At 39.6% G+C, this 17,131-nt stretch overlaps 1 protein-coding gene across 1 annotated transcript; it reads right to left on the bottom strand.

Moving 5' to 3' along the window:
• Positions 1–1,471: 1,471 nt before the first annotated feature.
• DESI1 (desumoylating isopeptidase 1) lies at positions 1,472–17,056 on the bottom strand. Its single transcript, XM_063426366.1, has 6 exons — positions 16,829–17,056; positions 14,839–14,860; positions 13,129–13,198; positions 11,623–11,732; positions 4,584–4,706; positions 1,472–3,467 (listed from the first exon to the last, which is right to left on the bottom strand). The coding sequence occupies exons 1-6, from the start codon at positions 16,917–16,919 to the stop codon at positions 3,374–3,376; spliced, it is 510 nt and encodes a 169-aa protein (XP_063282436.1). The 5' UTR covers positions 16,920–17,056; the 3' UTR covers positions 1,472–3,373.
• Between the last annotated feature and the right edge of the window lie 75 nt (positions 17,057–17,131).

The following is a 17,131-nucleotide window of genomic DNA, read 5'->3' as shown; positions in this document are numbered from 1 at the left end:
ATATCTGTATTCAATATAATAGTATCAAGCAGGCTTATAACTGATGAATTAGTATAGGAACCCACTATTAAACGAGTCAAGATCTTTGAGTATTATGTACTAAGCCAACAATCTGTGCATATGGTACGCTTCTCAATACAGTAAGTAACGCTACATATGTAGAACCCCAAGCCGTCATTCCATAGTAGTAGAAAAGAGGTAAACCCTTCTGGGGACGGATTGTGCAGGGCTGTTGATAACAAAAGTTCAACTCCACTAAAGCAGTACTGCAAATTAGGGAAAGGTTTATCATTTATTAAACTGGTAATTCATATTACACCTGCCAACACACACATACAAATGTACTCTCTTTATTTTAGGAATAATAACATGTACAACAATTGTTGATATAATACCAACAGACCTTTACTCACTTTAAAAAAAAAACCAAAAAACCCTTGTAATGAGAAAAAAAAAGTAAAAATGTTCCATATCACAACGCCTTCTTGTGTATTATTTTAATGCACATTTAGTCCATCTCCTAGTTTAGCCATTCTCTGTGTGGGTGGCCATTTTTAGCCTGCTTTGGTCAGAAACAGTATTTTTCTTCTAAGCACCCGCACAATAAATAAAAAAGCCTAAACCATCCCATTTTTTTTGCACATGTTAGGATTTGTGAACAAACACAAGCTCTTCATTCCTGCATAGTTTTTGTTCAAATAACTGGCACTTAAGACCCAAAAGGACTCAAAGATGGCTGCTTCACAGACCAAGAGTAAGTCAGGAGATGCAGTGGAAAGAAGTTACTTATATGCATGCATTGCAAAGTAATACACACATAAGCTATAATACATGTGATCTCTCATTTTAAATAAAACATAAGTAGTGTTTTCCTTTAAATGATAGGTTCCAATACGAATTGTTACTCATCAGTATTAAGTTATGAACCACTGTAAGACATTCTATGTAGCCGACCACCATTTAACATCTGCCACTGGTCTCTATGATGGCTTTTGATTGAAATGCACATGCAAATTGCATCAATGATTATATGTAAAGGTCTTGAACTATTACACAAAAATAAGGAATTAGTGGTTTGTTCAGAAATAGATACTGCGGTTCCATTTTAAATATTAATATTCCTAACAATGTAATTCACTTTCACATTACTTTGTATTGGTGAGTTGTAGCGGAGAGGTTTCCCAATACATTTCAAATGAACGCAGGTCATTCTGGCAATAAATCGGGTAAAAGAAGAATACAAACATGACAATTTCCAGACATAGTGAGACCTGGCACAGAAATGTCAAAATGAAGAGGTTTACAATGAGACAAGTTTCCTGTTTTGTTTAGCACAGAGACAGATCCATAATACTGGATATAACCAAACCCAAATTTGCTACACTAATACCCACAATACACTGAATGGAACATACATATATATATATATATATATATATATATATATATATATATATATATATAATATCCAATTAAACGGACCACAACAAGCACTATAAACCACTACAGTACGCTGTAGTGTGCATTGCTGTAGAAGTGCCCATTGTAAGGAGTGTAACCATTTTTGAATGGTTTGACATCTTACCAGGGATGTGCCAAGTGCTGTGCTCCACCACCACTACGGATGATGGTGAGCTGGAAACTGTCAGAGGGCTTGACGCATTGGCTGAGAGCAATCAGTTGTCTTGGACCTTTAACATACCCAAGAGAAGAGCACCGTTTTGAAACAAAAACAAATGTGTAAACACATTTACAGTTAGCAGATTAAGAACTCATACAGGAATGCTATAATTAGAGTAAATCGTGGTCAAAGGTTAAAGTTGCTGTTCCAGATCTGCTAAAAACACCAATTTTCACAAAACATAGAATTAAGATCATCTACATTACATTTCTACGGCCAAACCCCGCCTAGCATTAATCCTTTAATCATATAAATGTATCCTTATTTATATTCTTTCAGGCTTTAATTGTAATCTATAGTCATGAGACACAAGAAGTGGAAAATTATACGTTTAACTAAAAGGCATTGCTGCCACAGCACCAGAAAACAACTTAATATATTAAAATGATTTAAATGCTATAGCATTCAGTTAGTATTCTGTCTATGGAGAATAGCACTTGTAAAACCTGTATAACATGGAGGTCACTGGGGGCAGAGATCAACAAACTGGAGCATACACTACTTTGCGTTGATATTTGCAAGTCTTTGGAAGGCCTTATTTGAGCACACTGAATGCACACAAAAAGCAACTTAGATTGTATGGTTCAGAATTATACTTCAAGAGAAATCATGTGGATGACAGATTAGCTTTAGCCCCTTAAGGACCAAACTTCTGTAATAAAAGGGAATCATGACATATCGCACGTCATGTGTCCTTACGGGGTTAAGTAAGGACATGTATTTTTCTAGCATAACCTCCAGTAAATGGATACATTAAAGAAAAAGTTAAACTGGCTGTAGAAAATTAAGCTTTTGGCATCCAACAATGAATGATGTGTGCCTTGTGGCAATGTGTCCTTTTCTGGGCGCCGTGTTTGTAGGTACGGTGTCCGGAAATTTTGCACACTTAGCATTTGATGTGTACTAAAAGGCACACAACACACTATTAACTATACATTTGCAAATCATTGTCTCAAGTTGAATACGTTTTCCAAACGAATCAACGCTCTTAGAAAAACTTACCAAATGATTTATTTACAAAAATCCCCATAGTCTTTAATAGGGACTTCGGAAGATACATTTTTGGAAAGTTCTTCTAACAGTATTTAATCATTTTAAAAGTTTATTAAACAGGCCCATGTGGATAGCAAAATTTATAGGTAAAATCTGCAACCCTACAAAACAGGAATTCTGACAGATTTGTCACAATAAAGTCCTTTTGATATTCACAATACATAAAAAGAGTGTATGTATTTTAGACACATAGTTTTAACAAATGGGACACCTCTGAAAATTCTATTCAGTTCCGGTGTCGATTATACAAATTCTAGAACTTTGCTTTAAAATTGCTCTTTATAAAATATCATTCAGCGACACCATCAAAAGTGAGCATTAGACTTTCTCGGTGCTCGGCCCAAGCAGAGTATACTGTAAATAAATAAATAAATAAATAGTTTTCAACCTTGAAAGAACAATGTTATATTTGTAGTATTTAACAAACTGTTTAAAATAATACCATTTGATTTATACATTAGAACAATTAATTAACTCTTTCTATATCATTTAAATACAAAAATATCAACAATTTCAGTATGGCCCCATTTATAGTTAAATGAATGATACAATGAACACTTATGGGTGAAAACATATACTAAAAAATGTATTAAGTTAAAAAGTAGGGCACTGCCCACGCTCGATGAGGTGCTCCTCCAGTTAGCTTGGTCCATTGTGCCTGTTGAAACTGTTCCCACCAGGAGGCTGGATTTGAACAGAATCCAAGAAAGGACGGAGGGCTTGTCCAAATGGTCTGGAAGGAAAAAAAGAAGAAAAATATAGTTATTAAGGCATGTGAATAAAATATGATCTACATGAATGATAATTTATCACGCTCTTGCAGACGGCGTCAAAAAATAAAATAAAAAATAAATAAATGTATTATACTCTAGAATGGTACTCCGTAGGCAGTAATAATTTGTTATTACTTCTGTTTTTTTTATTTCTTATACCCCTGATAAAGTACTTCTGTGTCTTATCAGGGGTATGCAACCTTCAGCATGCCAGGTGTTGGACCACATCTCCCATAATGCTCTTACAGACATAATGCTGGCAAACCATTAGGGGAGATGTAGTCCACAACATCTGTAGTGCTGAAGGTTGCCTACGCAAAATAGCTAAGGTCTTAAAGGGAAACTCCAGTGCCAAGGAACAATCCGTTTTCCTGGCACTTCAGGTCCCCTCTCCCTCCCAACCCCCGGTTGTTGAAGGGGTGAAAACCCCTTCAGGTCACTTACCTGAGACCCCGCCGATGTCCCTCTGCGGTGGTTTCTTCTCGCCGCCGCTCCTCCCAGTCATTATGTTGGCCGGTTGGCGAGACTGATCCTGCCCACCGGCCGAGGAGACCTAATGCGCATGCTTTTCAATGCTTTCCTATGGGGAATTGAGCGACGCTGGAGGTCCTCACACACGCTCTAGCACAGGAAGTGCCCCTCTAGTGGCTGTCTAGTAGACAGCCACTAGAGGTGGAGTTAACCCTGCAAGGTAATTATTGCAGTTTATAAAAAACTGCAATAATTACACTTGCAGGGTTAAGGGTAGTGGGAGTTGGCACCCAGACCACTCCAATGGGCAGAAGTGCTCTGGGTGCCTGGAGTGTCCCTTTAAGAACTAAAGCTCTAAAATTATTGCCTCTGACTTGGGCAGAATATAAATAACTTATGGAAGATAGTAGCTAACTCTGCTTGCAAAATATATAGAGTCGGATTTTGCAAAGTAGCTATTTTTTCTTTTAGTTTTAGTCCAAATAAAAATTCATATTAGCAAAGGTTTATTAACCGCATGATGCAAAATAGGATTATTCATTTTGTAAATTTTACATTACATGAAATGTACGCCACCGTCTAATGGAACCACAGAAGACACTTACGTGGACAGGACTTCAGAAGGTAGTTCTGTGATGTATGAAGGAATTTTTCTCCCTGTCAGAAACTGAGCCACCTCATTGGAGAAAGTGTTGCAATTGTGATCAAACAAGTGGTAGGACTCCCCACTGTGGACACAAAGGGTATGACATACATTCATCAGCAATCTAAAGTTACCAAAATTTAAACTGCATTCATTTTTATTCAATACAATATCTTGCTAGGCATTACGCTCAGAACTACATTTTACAATTTACTAGCCATATTTACTTATTTACGTCATGATATGAACAACCATTTGAAGTGATATTTCAGGATGACTTGCACCCATTTAATGATTGGGCTGTAAGCATTCTAGTGTAGGTTGTTTTAGACAAAGGGAGTCCTATTGGATTTACAAATTAAAAACACTCTCCCCTAAAGGACTCAATGAGGGGTTCTCATTTACTCCATTTTTATAGTTTAAAGGGTACTATAACATCCACGATTAATAGGCTAGTCACCCTCTTAGAACTATTTTTAAATCCTTAAATTGCTGACTGCGCAATGGTGTATATATGTAAATAATAAAGTTTTTTTGTTTTTTGTCATCTGTTCTTTGGAACAACATTGTGTGTAATCACTAGCTCTTTATCTGACTTAATAGTACTATCCCTTTAATTGAGGGACTGTCATTTAACGCAGTTTAACTAATGGCCCCTCTCTCTGTCTTTCTTTGTAGCTCTTTGCAGCATATGGGTTTGATGTATTAACCCATGTTATGCATTAGCATAACCCTCTAAGATAGTGGAGTTATAAAGTTGGTCTTGCAGCATTCATTTCACCTTTAAGCTTGGGTTAGATGTCGTAATATGATCTTCCATCGTGGGCACTCATAAGTGGTTTGTTTATTTATCTATTAGCCCTCGTTAAGCACCATAATCGGTGTATGTGCGATGTGCTAGTTTAGTGAATAATCCCCTTTTACCAGATTTGAGTGATTGACATGAAACCCCGCCTCTTTGACGGAGCTTCACACTCCCACTTAGCTGGACAGCCCAGCATTGAAGGATTCATGGCGATTGGATTGCTAGTCACTGCATCCCCTCCCCCTTGTCCGCCCACATTTGACGGACATGCTGTTGAACCTATGACCGCCGCCGAGTGTGTGCAGCAATGAGGATAGGCGGATCCGCTGTGGGATCACCTTATGATTGACCCACACTTCCACCAATGCATAGGCACTACTCGGCTATGATGCGGCATAGGAGGTGGGACAGAATGACACCTTCAATTTGCCTCGATCAGCTGCAAGCCATCTGGTCATGATACGTCGGATATTTAAGAAGCCTGGGAGCACACAGTGTTTGACTAGCTCCTGACGACGGCGTGCATACACGCTGAAACGCGCGTCGAGCGTTTCCTTTACTTTATTTTTCTTATGTTTGTCTCACACTTTTAGGTAGCACTTTATAGTTTTTTATTAGGTGACTTTTCGGTTTGCCAACGGTAGCAGGCATTTAGTGTGTTTGCCCTAGTTAAGGTGGTTGTATCCACATATTATACTAGGCAGCTATTGGAGAGATATTTTTGGGGGTTCTCTTGTTTGTTACTCCTCTATAGCCCTCGTGCGGGGCTATTCATCTAGTTTTACTATTATTTTGTACTAGTATGATATATCAAGCAAGTTGGGGGTACAGGTTATGATTCATTATCTCTCACCTGTTCATTCTCCTATTACTCTCTCTCTCTTTCCTGTTACCGGGCATTCAAGTGCCTTTTCCGTGTCCAAAGTTGCTTCTCAGGATCCCCTTGTCTCAAGGGTCTCCTTTTCTGTGTATTTTCTCTGGGTTACCCCCTACTTTGCAGCTTTGAGGTAGGCAATGAATGGGGTCTTTTTCAATGGTTTGCATATAGCTATGTGAATTATTGGATCTACCCTATTCATCATTCGTTTCTTCGTATATTTTATTTAGGTGTTATTTCACCATTTAGCCTACATCCTTTTCGTACCCATCATTACTCTATAATTGTATTATCATTACCAGTAGCACTATTTATAATCCCTTTATATGGCAGGCTTTTTGTCCAACAAACCTGATGCACATCAATGGTGCACTGATGCAGATGTGGTCTTTTCTAATAGCACTTCCCTGTCATCCCCCTTTGCTCCTAATATTCATACTAGTTTCAACAAATTAACTAGGACCTTTAAGAAACAAATTAAGACCAGCTGGGAAATTTCGACACTAAACACATATATCTCTAAAAATATTATTCCGAGGGGCCTAAGAGTTCTTGTGCCACCCTCTAGGAATATAGAGATCGATGGTTTTAACAAAGAATGGGAGGAGGCAGCGTCTAAATGCTCGACTACATTTATGACTATCATTTGTAAATATGAGAACTTACAACTTGATAAAATACAAAAGGAACTAGACACTGAGATAGAGGCAATCCAGAATTTTAACACGGATCCTCTGTTCCAGGGCCTGGAAGTCAAATTAAAAAATAATCTTGATAAGTTCTCATATCAAATTAAGATCAAGAAACATCAGAAATTCTTAAGAGATACTAATGATTTCGATACCGGTAGAATATACCGTCATTTCAATAAAAGAATAAGAACGGATTCTGACAGATTTAGTACCTCAGAATATGAATCAACTGATAATGAGTCAGACCCGTCCACCTCCTCTAGCCAGACATCACAAACCCAGTTCCCAAAAAGTATATTACGCAAAGGTGTGGATTTTTTAGGCCTAAGACAGGCCGAGGAATTCAAAGGTCCAAACACCAGACAATCTCAAAGGGGCAGGGGCCAACGGAAGTATCGAAACTAGCTTCCGATGATCTTAAAGTGGTCAATTTGTCCTCTATCCCTTTAACAGCAATAGAACTTTTTGTCTTACAGAAAGGCCTCACGTTTGTACCTACCCCTTCGTTCAATAAATTTATTTGGACTAAAGATTTGAATTTGTTTGCCCGTAAATTAGCCTTATTTAAATATCACACCACTAGGAAAGAGCATAAGGCACAGAATTTAGGGCTAACGGTGAAAGACTTAGAATGCCTAGACACTCTGGTCGATTTGTTGCAATGCAACGAGGAAGGTGGACAGCCTGACGTACCCCAGACTGGTTTGAAACCCAGGAGCACTTTTACTCCCCATTTTAAGGATTATAAAAGTATAGAGGTTTTTCTGGAAATGGTATGCAGGGACATTGAATGTATTAACCCTAACGATTTGGACTTTAAAACAAACGGTAATTTAACATATGCCGAAATGAATGCCCTTAAATCTCTTCGTGATAATCCGCATATTATCATTAAACCCTCGGATAAGGGCGGTAACATTGTAATAATGGACCGCCCTTATTATATAACTATGGTTAACCGACTATTGAGCGATACTAAAACTTATCGCACTTTACAGACGGACCCCACGGGGGAATATATCCTTGAGGCGAAGGGCCTTTTGTCCCTGGCATTTGACAATAAACTTATCACTAAAGATGAGCTTGATTTTATGTTTACTAGGCACCCTACGATATCAACTTTTTATAGTTTGCCAAAAATCCATAAATCCATGACAAACCCTACGGGACGACCAATAGTCTCTGGTACAGGAAACTTAACTCAAAATATGAGTATCTATCTTGATAAAGTAATGAGTCCCTTTGTTTTAGCACTTCCTTCGTACGTAAGGGACACCAAACAGATGCTTCAAACTGTGGAGAGTCTAGTAGTACCCAAAGATGCAGTACTATGCAGTCTGGACGTGGAGGCTCTCTACAGCTCCATCCCACATAACTTGGGTATTAAGAACTTGAGACTTATTTTACAACAACAGTCCAAATTTGCTCAAGAATATATCGATTTTGTATGTGCTATTTTGAATTTTGTACTTACCAAAAACATATTTTTGTTCAATGGGACCATCTACCATCAAATCGTTGGCACAGCTATGGGCACATCTTGTGCTCCATCTTATGCCAATTTATACCTGGGCACCTGGGAGCACAGACTGTCAATAGATGTTCGTCTGACCCAATATATGACTCTGGTATATTGTTGGAAACGCTACATTGACGACGTGCTGGTAGTGTGGCTGGGGTCTACAGAAGACTTTAACAAGTTCGTACAACTGCTTAACGATAATGACTTAAATCTACATTTCACTAGTGAAATTGGGGGTAAACATTTAAATTTTTTGGACATTACATTGTCCCTGCAGGATGAATACATATCCACTACCCTGTTCCGTAAAAAGACTGCCACAAACAGTTTTTTGAACTGGCAGAGTCATCATCCCTACCCTTCAAAGGCTGGCATACCGATTGGACAGTACCTGCGTTTACGCAGGAACTGTTCTACGGTGGATGATTTTAAAATCAAAGCAGCCAACTTAAGAAAATCATTCAAAGATAAAGGGTACCCCAACAGGGTATTAAAAAGGGCTTACTCAAGGGCCTTAAAGTCCGAAAGAAGTGACCTTCTTAAAGACAACAATCCAATTATTAGTCACCAAATCCGTTGCATCGGAACTTTTGATGCAGGTTGGCATACCATGCTGTCGATCCTTGGCAGATATTGGCCAATCCTGACGGCAGACGAACAACTAAAATCAGTGATCTCCCCCTTTCCGTCAGTTACAGCTCGGAGGGGGAAAAACCTTAGGGATTTATTGGTACCTAGCCATTTTGGACCAATTGGCAATTTAGCCAAACCATATCTTCCTAAAGGCACGTATGGTTGCGGACACTGTAGTGCCTGCCAATTTATACCCAAAGACACTAAGATGTTTTCAGATAGTTCCAATCACGAAGTCCATCATGTACAATCTTTCTTCAACTGTCGTACGGAGGGGGTCATCTACCTTCTGACGTGTTCATGTGGAATTAAGTACGTGGGGAAGACCTTCCGCCCCTTTAAATTCCGCATTAGGGAACATGTGAACTCTGTCAGAAGGAGACTGGAAACCCCTATCTCCAGACATTTGAAGATATATCATGCTAATTCATCCAGCAGATTACGTTTTATGGGCATAGAACTTATACCCCAGCCCCAACGTAAAGGTGACTGGGACCGCAAATTGAGACAAAGGGAGTCCTATTGGATTTACAAATTAAAAACACTCTCCCCTAAAGGACTCAATGAGGGGTTCTCATTTACTCCATTTTTATAGTTTAAAGGGTACTATAACATCCACGATTAATAGGCTAGTCACCCTCTTAGAACTATTTTTAAATCCTTAAATTGCTGACTGCGCAATGGTGTATATATGTAAATAATAAAGTTTTTTTGTTTTTTGTCATCTGTTCTTTGGAACAACATTGTGTGTAATCACTAGCTCTTTATCTGACTTAATAGTACTATCCCTTTAATTGAGGGACTGTCATTTAACGCAGTTTAACTAATGGCCCCTCTCTCTGTCTTTCTTTGTAGCTCTTTGCAGCATATGGGTTTGATGTATTAACCCATGTTATGCATTAGCATAACCCTCTAAGATAGTGGAGTTATAAAGTTGGTCTTGCAGCATTCATTTCACCTTTAAGCTTGGGTTAGATGTCGTAATATGATCTTCCATCGTGGGCACTCATAAGTGGTTTGTTTATTTATCTATTAGCCCTCGTTAAGCACCATAATCGGTGTATGTGCGATGTGCTAGTTTAGTGAATAATCCCCTTTTACCAGATTTGAGTGATTGACATGAAACCCCGCCTCTTTGACGGAGCTTCACACTCCCACTTAGCTGGACAGCCCAGCATTGAAGGATTCATGGCGATTGGATTGCTAGTCACTGCATCCCCTCCCCCTTGTCCGCCCACATTTGACGGACATGCTGTTGAACCTATGACCGCCGCCGAGTGTGTGCAGCAATGAGGATAGGCGGATCCGCTGTGGGATCACCTTATGATTGACCCACACTTCCACCAATGCATAGGCACTACTCGGCTATGATGCGGCATAGGAGGTGGGACAGAATGACACCTTCAATTTGCCTCGATCAGCTGCAAGCCATCTGGTCATGATACGTCGGATATTTAAGAAGCCTGGGAGCACACAGTGTTTGACTAGCTCCTGACGACGGCGTGCATACACGCTGAAACGCGCGTCGAGCGTTTCCTTTACTTTATTTTTCTTATGTTTGTCTCACACTTTTAGGTAGCACTTTATAGTTTTTTATTAGGTGACTTTTCGGTTTGCCAACGGTAGCAGGCATTTAGTGTGTTTGCCCTAGTTAAGGTGGTTGTATCCACATATTATACTAGGCAGCTATTGGAGAGATATTTTTGGGGGTTCTCTTGTTTGTTACTCCTCTATAGCCCTCGTGCGGGGCTATTCATCTAGTTTTACTATTATTTTGTACTAGTATGATATATCAAGCAAGTTGGGGGTACAGGTTATGATTCATTATCTCTCACCTGTTCATTCTCCTATTACTCTCTCTCTCTTTCCTGTTACCGGGCATTCAAGTGCCTTTTCCGTGTCCAAAGTTGCTTCTCAGGATCCCCTTGTCTCAAGGGTCTCCTTTTCTGTGTATTTTCTCGGGGTTACCCCCTACTTTGCAGCTTTGAGGTAGGCAATGAATGGGGTCTTTTTCAATGGTTTGCATATAGCTATGTGAATTATTGGATCTACCCTATTCATCATTCGTTTCTTCGTATGTTTTAGACACAGTGTTGTCGGTTGCTATCTTAGAACAGGAAAATCACCATTAACCCTTTCAGCTCTCCTAAACTGATACGGGGAGAGCCATTGTCAATTCAGGGTGAATAAATCGTTACTTGAGAGTTTCTGTATATCTCAATGTTCAAAGCCACTCAATGCAGAAATACGAATATTTGGCTGGAGAATGAGGAAACTAAACCTTGACGGCTCCAGTTGCGGTACTGAGCTTAAAGTAATGGGTAACATTCTGTTTTTTTTGTCAAACCACATTGACAAAACCTGGAGGGAATGCATCATAGCCACTACAATAAAGCGCAATGGTAAAGTACTTAGAATATCCCTTTAAACATTTATTCTTATTTGCTAAAAAAACATGAAGCTAAAACACACCTGAAACCAGACTCTCCCAGAGAGGACAGGTATTCCAAAAAAATATCTTCGGTCACCTCTGTGTTCCCAAGATCCACCACTGTATCTGGATCACCGAGCATTGTACCACCCTAACAAACAAAAGGAGATGTTACCAGCCTATCACAGATATGTTTAGAGAAAAAAAATAGCTCTCTGAAATTGGAGGTTGCCAAACATTTGATTGTGTGCCATCTAAATGCACCAGACCATAGGACACACGACCCATGAAAATAACTTGTATGACAGTAGGTAATAAGCTCAAATAAGGTACCTTTATTAAATAAATACCAGAAAAGTTTCCAAAAATAACAACAATATAAAATGCACAATTTATATGGCAGAGGACAAATGAAGTGGACACTGCGCAAGTTCCACAGTACTGTGACTTGTCATTAGCTTTCAGATTTTTTTTTGTTTTTGGGAACATCTATGACATTTCTTTAAAGGGAAACTCCAGTGCCAGAAAAACGATCCGTTTTTCTGGCACTGGAGGGTCCCTCTCCCTCCCACCCACCAATCCCCTTCAGTGACTTACCTGAGGCAGCGGCGATGTCCCTCGCCGCTGCCTCCTCCTCCGCGACGCTCCTCCTTGTGATTGCATAGGCCGGTGGGCAAGACTGATCTCGCCCACCGGCCGAGGAGACCTAATGCGCATGCGTGGAAATGCCGCGCATGCGCATTACGTCTCCCCATAGGAAAGCATTGAAAAATCATTTCAATGCTTTCCTATGGGGTTTTGAGCGACGCTGGAGGTCCTCACACAGCGTGAGGACGTCCAGCGACGCTCTAGCACAGGTTTCCTGTGCTAGAACCCAGGAAGTGACCTCTAGTGGCTGTCTAGTAGACAGCCACTAGAGGTGGAGTTAACCCTGCAAGGTAATTATTGCAGTTTATGGAAAAACTGCAATAATTACACTTGCAGGGTTAAGAGTAGTGGGAGTTGGCACCCAGACCACTCCAATGAGCAGAAGTGGTCTGGGTGCCTGGTGTGTCCCTTTAATAAAGGTTATTTGAACTTATCACTTGCTGCCATACAAATATTTTTTCCATTGACTGTGCGTCTTGTGCTCTGGTGGAGTTTTTCTAAGAAGAGCATTATTTGTCTTTAAAATCGATCATCTCCATAATAGATAATAGATGGTGATGAAACAAACTAACTGAACTAAAATAAGTTTACTCTTAAACTAGAAAAAACAAAAACAAACTATTTCATAATTACTCATATTTGAACATGTAGGTACAGTGTATCGTGCAAAGTTGTAATAGTGGCTAAAGTAAAGGACACTGTATTTTGAAAATAAAGAGAGGGTAGACAAAGATGCATTTCCTTCTGAAACAAAACTGTAGGGAATAAAGGAAGAAATGTATTCAACAAACTCAAATATTCAGCTGAATCAGTGTTATTTTTAGGAGCCTTGGCTTGTTTCCATGTAGACGTCAAGAAGTGATAGTCATGGAGAATAGGTTTACCAATGAGCCACTTACCGGCAGACAACTTGTTATTCCCCCACCACCATAGAAAAATTCTTCCTCAAAAACTATAATGGAGGTGTGCCTGTGAAATCCAGATATATTATAAATACACATACATACAACTAGAACATGAATAGACTGTATACCATATGCGTAACAACGTAACATTTACTTATTATTTACTTTACTTATTATTCGAATAAGCAGTTTCTATACACATATCTGCTTAACAATGATTTATAAATGGGACTCCACCAATGCTTTCTCCATAGATTTTTGTTTTTACATCACTAACTTTCTTACGGAGTGAAGACACAGGAGCATGTGTACCCACTGCTCTGTACCAACAAACAACCAGTTTTAATTTATCTGCAAAGTTTTCATTAATTTGTGGAGAATGTGTGTCATTCCCTTTGCACACACACAACTCTCTTCCCACAGCTTCGTAAAAATTCCTCGGTATATTGCATGCTAGAACATATACAGTGGTTATGATATTTTTGGACTGCATCTTTATTTATGTCTTTTAGAATACCCTTATACTGAAACCTTGTACCCCATGAATAAAAACATTTGAAACAAAAATACTCTTTTCTGTATCATCCAAGATCTTGCCTTGTTGCTGTAATCAGCAAGGAGAATTGGTAGAGTAATACTGACCTAGGTTTGCCTGGGCAGGTCAGGTTATAAGTTAATGGTTCTGCACTGGTACTACAAAAATATGTTATCTAAATATGCCTAGGGACTGTTGGTTTTGTTAATAAATTAAGAGCTTTCATGGCTTTTTAGTTTAACAATTCCCCTTAAAAAAAAAAAAAAAAAAAACACGCATCAGGTCACCCTTTGGATTTTCTCTAGTTTGTCGATTGGTAGACACATTTATTTTACTTAAAGAAATCCTATAGTGCGAGGAAAACAAAGCCGGTTTCCTGGTACTATAAGGTTAATAGCTCCCCCACACCCCCTTCAGCAACTTACCTGAATCCAGCACCCCCCCAGGTTCTGCCCACTCTCGCGCATTAGACCTCTCCATAGGAAAGCATTATTCAGTGCTTTCCTAGGGGGAAAAACTGAAGCTGGAGGTCCGTGGGAACATCCAGCGTCAGATAACGGACCAAAAATCCATTTGGATTCCGGAAGCGCCCCCAGTGGCTGTCTGGTAGACTTTGGCTGCCTGGAAGGGAGATTTCTGCCTTATTGACCATGTGATCCTTTAACCTAGCAGCTTACTCAGGAAAATAATCTTCTTGGATAATTGGGCCAGAGCTAAATATACAATTTAGGGCACAGGCGCCCCATAGGTAGATCTCCAAATGTTTTAAAACTACAGCTTCCATGATGCTTTATCATTCTAAAAGCATACAGAGCATCATGTGAACTGTAGTTTCACTAATATAGGGATAGAGTCAAAATATTTGAATTCCTCTTCCTGAAAGGAGAATAGGATCTTTAACAGTACAGTGCAATTGGTAGTGGTTATGATGATTGAAATTGTACTTTAATTAGTTTATTCAAAGTTTTGGGGGGACAAAATATACATACAAATACAAGTCAAGTTATGTATACACAAAGAATATTTTTTTCTATGGATCATCTATAAAATGAATCTAAAATTCTAGTATATTCCAAGCTGGAGAGGCACTTAAAAGCTGTAAAATGTTTCCAACCCAATGTTGGACACTTTACATATCATTATCAAATGGGAAAAAGATTTATACTTACCAAATTCCTTCTAACTGTTTACCTAGACAAGAAAACAACGAGAGATGTTATTACACATTCATACTGTGACCATCCATCCATTTGCTCTCACTCTTTCCTATTACAAATCCCTCTGAAACTCACTTTCTTGACCATAAAAAAATCTTAACCATATAAAAACAAATGTTCAACACTTTTTAAACCTTCTAAAGTAGTAAAATAATATTAAAATTAGTACAGATGGCACAAAAATAAACTTCTGTCCAAATTTTCCTTATAAGTGTGCAGCACAATTTTACATCTATAAACGTGCAGTTTGATCAATATTTCGTGTGCTAGTAATGCTTCTGCCTAGACATAACTTGCAAACTCAATCAACTCTCAATGACGTGTTCTTCATGCAGTGCTCCTGTGGTTTTTCTCCCGCAGTGTAAATCAGAAGGTTTACATTGCCGAGGCCTAACACACCTCCAAAGAAGGAGCTTAAGTCCATTCCAAAGGGGGGGAGACATTACAACCCTCCCCCCCCCCCATTGTCAATTAGGACCCCATCTGCCAGCTGCTGACTGTTTAGTAGACAAGTCGCAGCACAAATAGGAACCTAACAAAATGCACGGATTTCGTTATAACACAAATGGACAAACGTTCGACATTCTGTTAAGAGGAAATGTAGTGAATTCGCTGTCACCCTGTCTAAATAACAGGACATTAGAATGGCGAATGAAGCAACAGAAGATCACGGAGGAGAGGTGATTATTGTGGGAAAATGTCTCTGACCAAAGGAAATGGAGCAGACTAGAAAACTAGATCAGAACTAAAGAAAGGAAGAACTGATTCTGAGAGAGGAAGAGAAAACAATAGAGAAAGGCAAGTTAGGCATGAAAGTGGCACTTTACTGTAGGTGTTCTGGGTTCGACAAAACTACCTCTCCTTCGGACACTTATCCACATATCCCGTAAGTGGGGATTATACCACTGTACACTACTACAACTGGAGCTGGTCATAGCTCCATTAAATGTGATTAAGATATTGCTGTTTTACTATATACACCACGCTTATATTGATTTATTGCACTATTGGATTCCCCGTTTTTTATATTTATACGGATCTTACCAAGAAACCTACTTTCCAGTAGAATAATCTACCATCCATCCATTCCATCTACCCAAGAGTTTATATTTAATTTAAAGGGGTATTCCTTTTTTATTTTGGACTATTTCACTTGCTTACTGATAACAGTATTTTATTGTATTCCTGTGGCACAACTGCTTTGTGTATTTCTGTGGATTAGTGCATGCAGCACAGAGCTTTGCTAAATATCATTACAGCAACAGATTCAGTAATGCAACACACTGTCTATAGAGACTAGTTATTCACTAAAGTGACAGTTGTCAGGAATTCAAAGTGAATATAAAATTGGAATGGTCACCCAGACCATTAAAACTACCTCTAGTGGCCGTCTATCTGATAGACACTGTCTACACTTTAGCATAGTGTTACATTAAAGGACCACTACAGGCACCCAGACCACTTCAGCTCAATGAAGTGGTCTGGGTGCCAGGTCCAAACAGTTTTAACCCTGCAGTTGAAAACATAGCAGTTTCAGAGAATTAAATGCCAATTAATTAAACCATTTATTCGCCACAGAACGGGGCACTAGTTACAGTTTAGGTGACTAGGGCTCTACAGCGTTAGGAATACATTATTTGTATTCCTAACACTATAGTGTTCCTTTAACAGACAAACTGTGAATTTAGGCCAGAATAGTTGATTTTGGGGGGAAGTTTCTACAAATCTATGTCTATTTTAGCCTGAATTTTGCAATTTGTTATCACACATACCATTAGCCTGTGTCCCTCTGGCTCCCCCTCCCTATATATTATTCTATATTTTATTATTCTATATTTTATTATTCTATACATTATTCATTCGCTGTGATATCTTGAGGCCCGTGACCCAGGAATGACATACTGTCCATACAGACACTGTCTGACCCCCTCCCTCCCCTTACCGAGCATGACAGGGCTGAGCCTGCGGGCCAGGCCCCGGGACAGGTCGTACACATAGAGCCGGACCGGGCGGGTGCTCTGCGCTGACTCCATTCACGCACAGTGCGATACCGGCAGAGACACCGAGCTCCGCCAGCCAATGTTTGACAGTCCGGAAACACTGCACAGCCTCACCGTGCGAGCGACACGCCCACTGCGGCGAGGCTGTCCAATCACCGCCCGGAGAGCGGTCCGAGTCACGCCCACACATGGAACAACAAAACGCAACATGGCTGCAGGCCACGCCCTCTTTGCACTGTCACTAC

This window comes from Pelobates fuscus, chromosome 7, assembly GCF_036172605.1.
Source record: "Pelobates fuscus isolate aPelFus1 chromosome 7, aPelFus1.pri, whole genome shotgun sequence".
NCBI lineage: Eukaryota > Metazoa > Chordata > Amphibia > Anura > Pelobatidae > Pelobates > Pelobates fuscus.
Note: the sequence above shows the minus strand (reverse complement) of the source record. Positions and strands in the feature narration are given on the sequence as shown.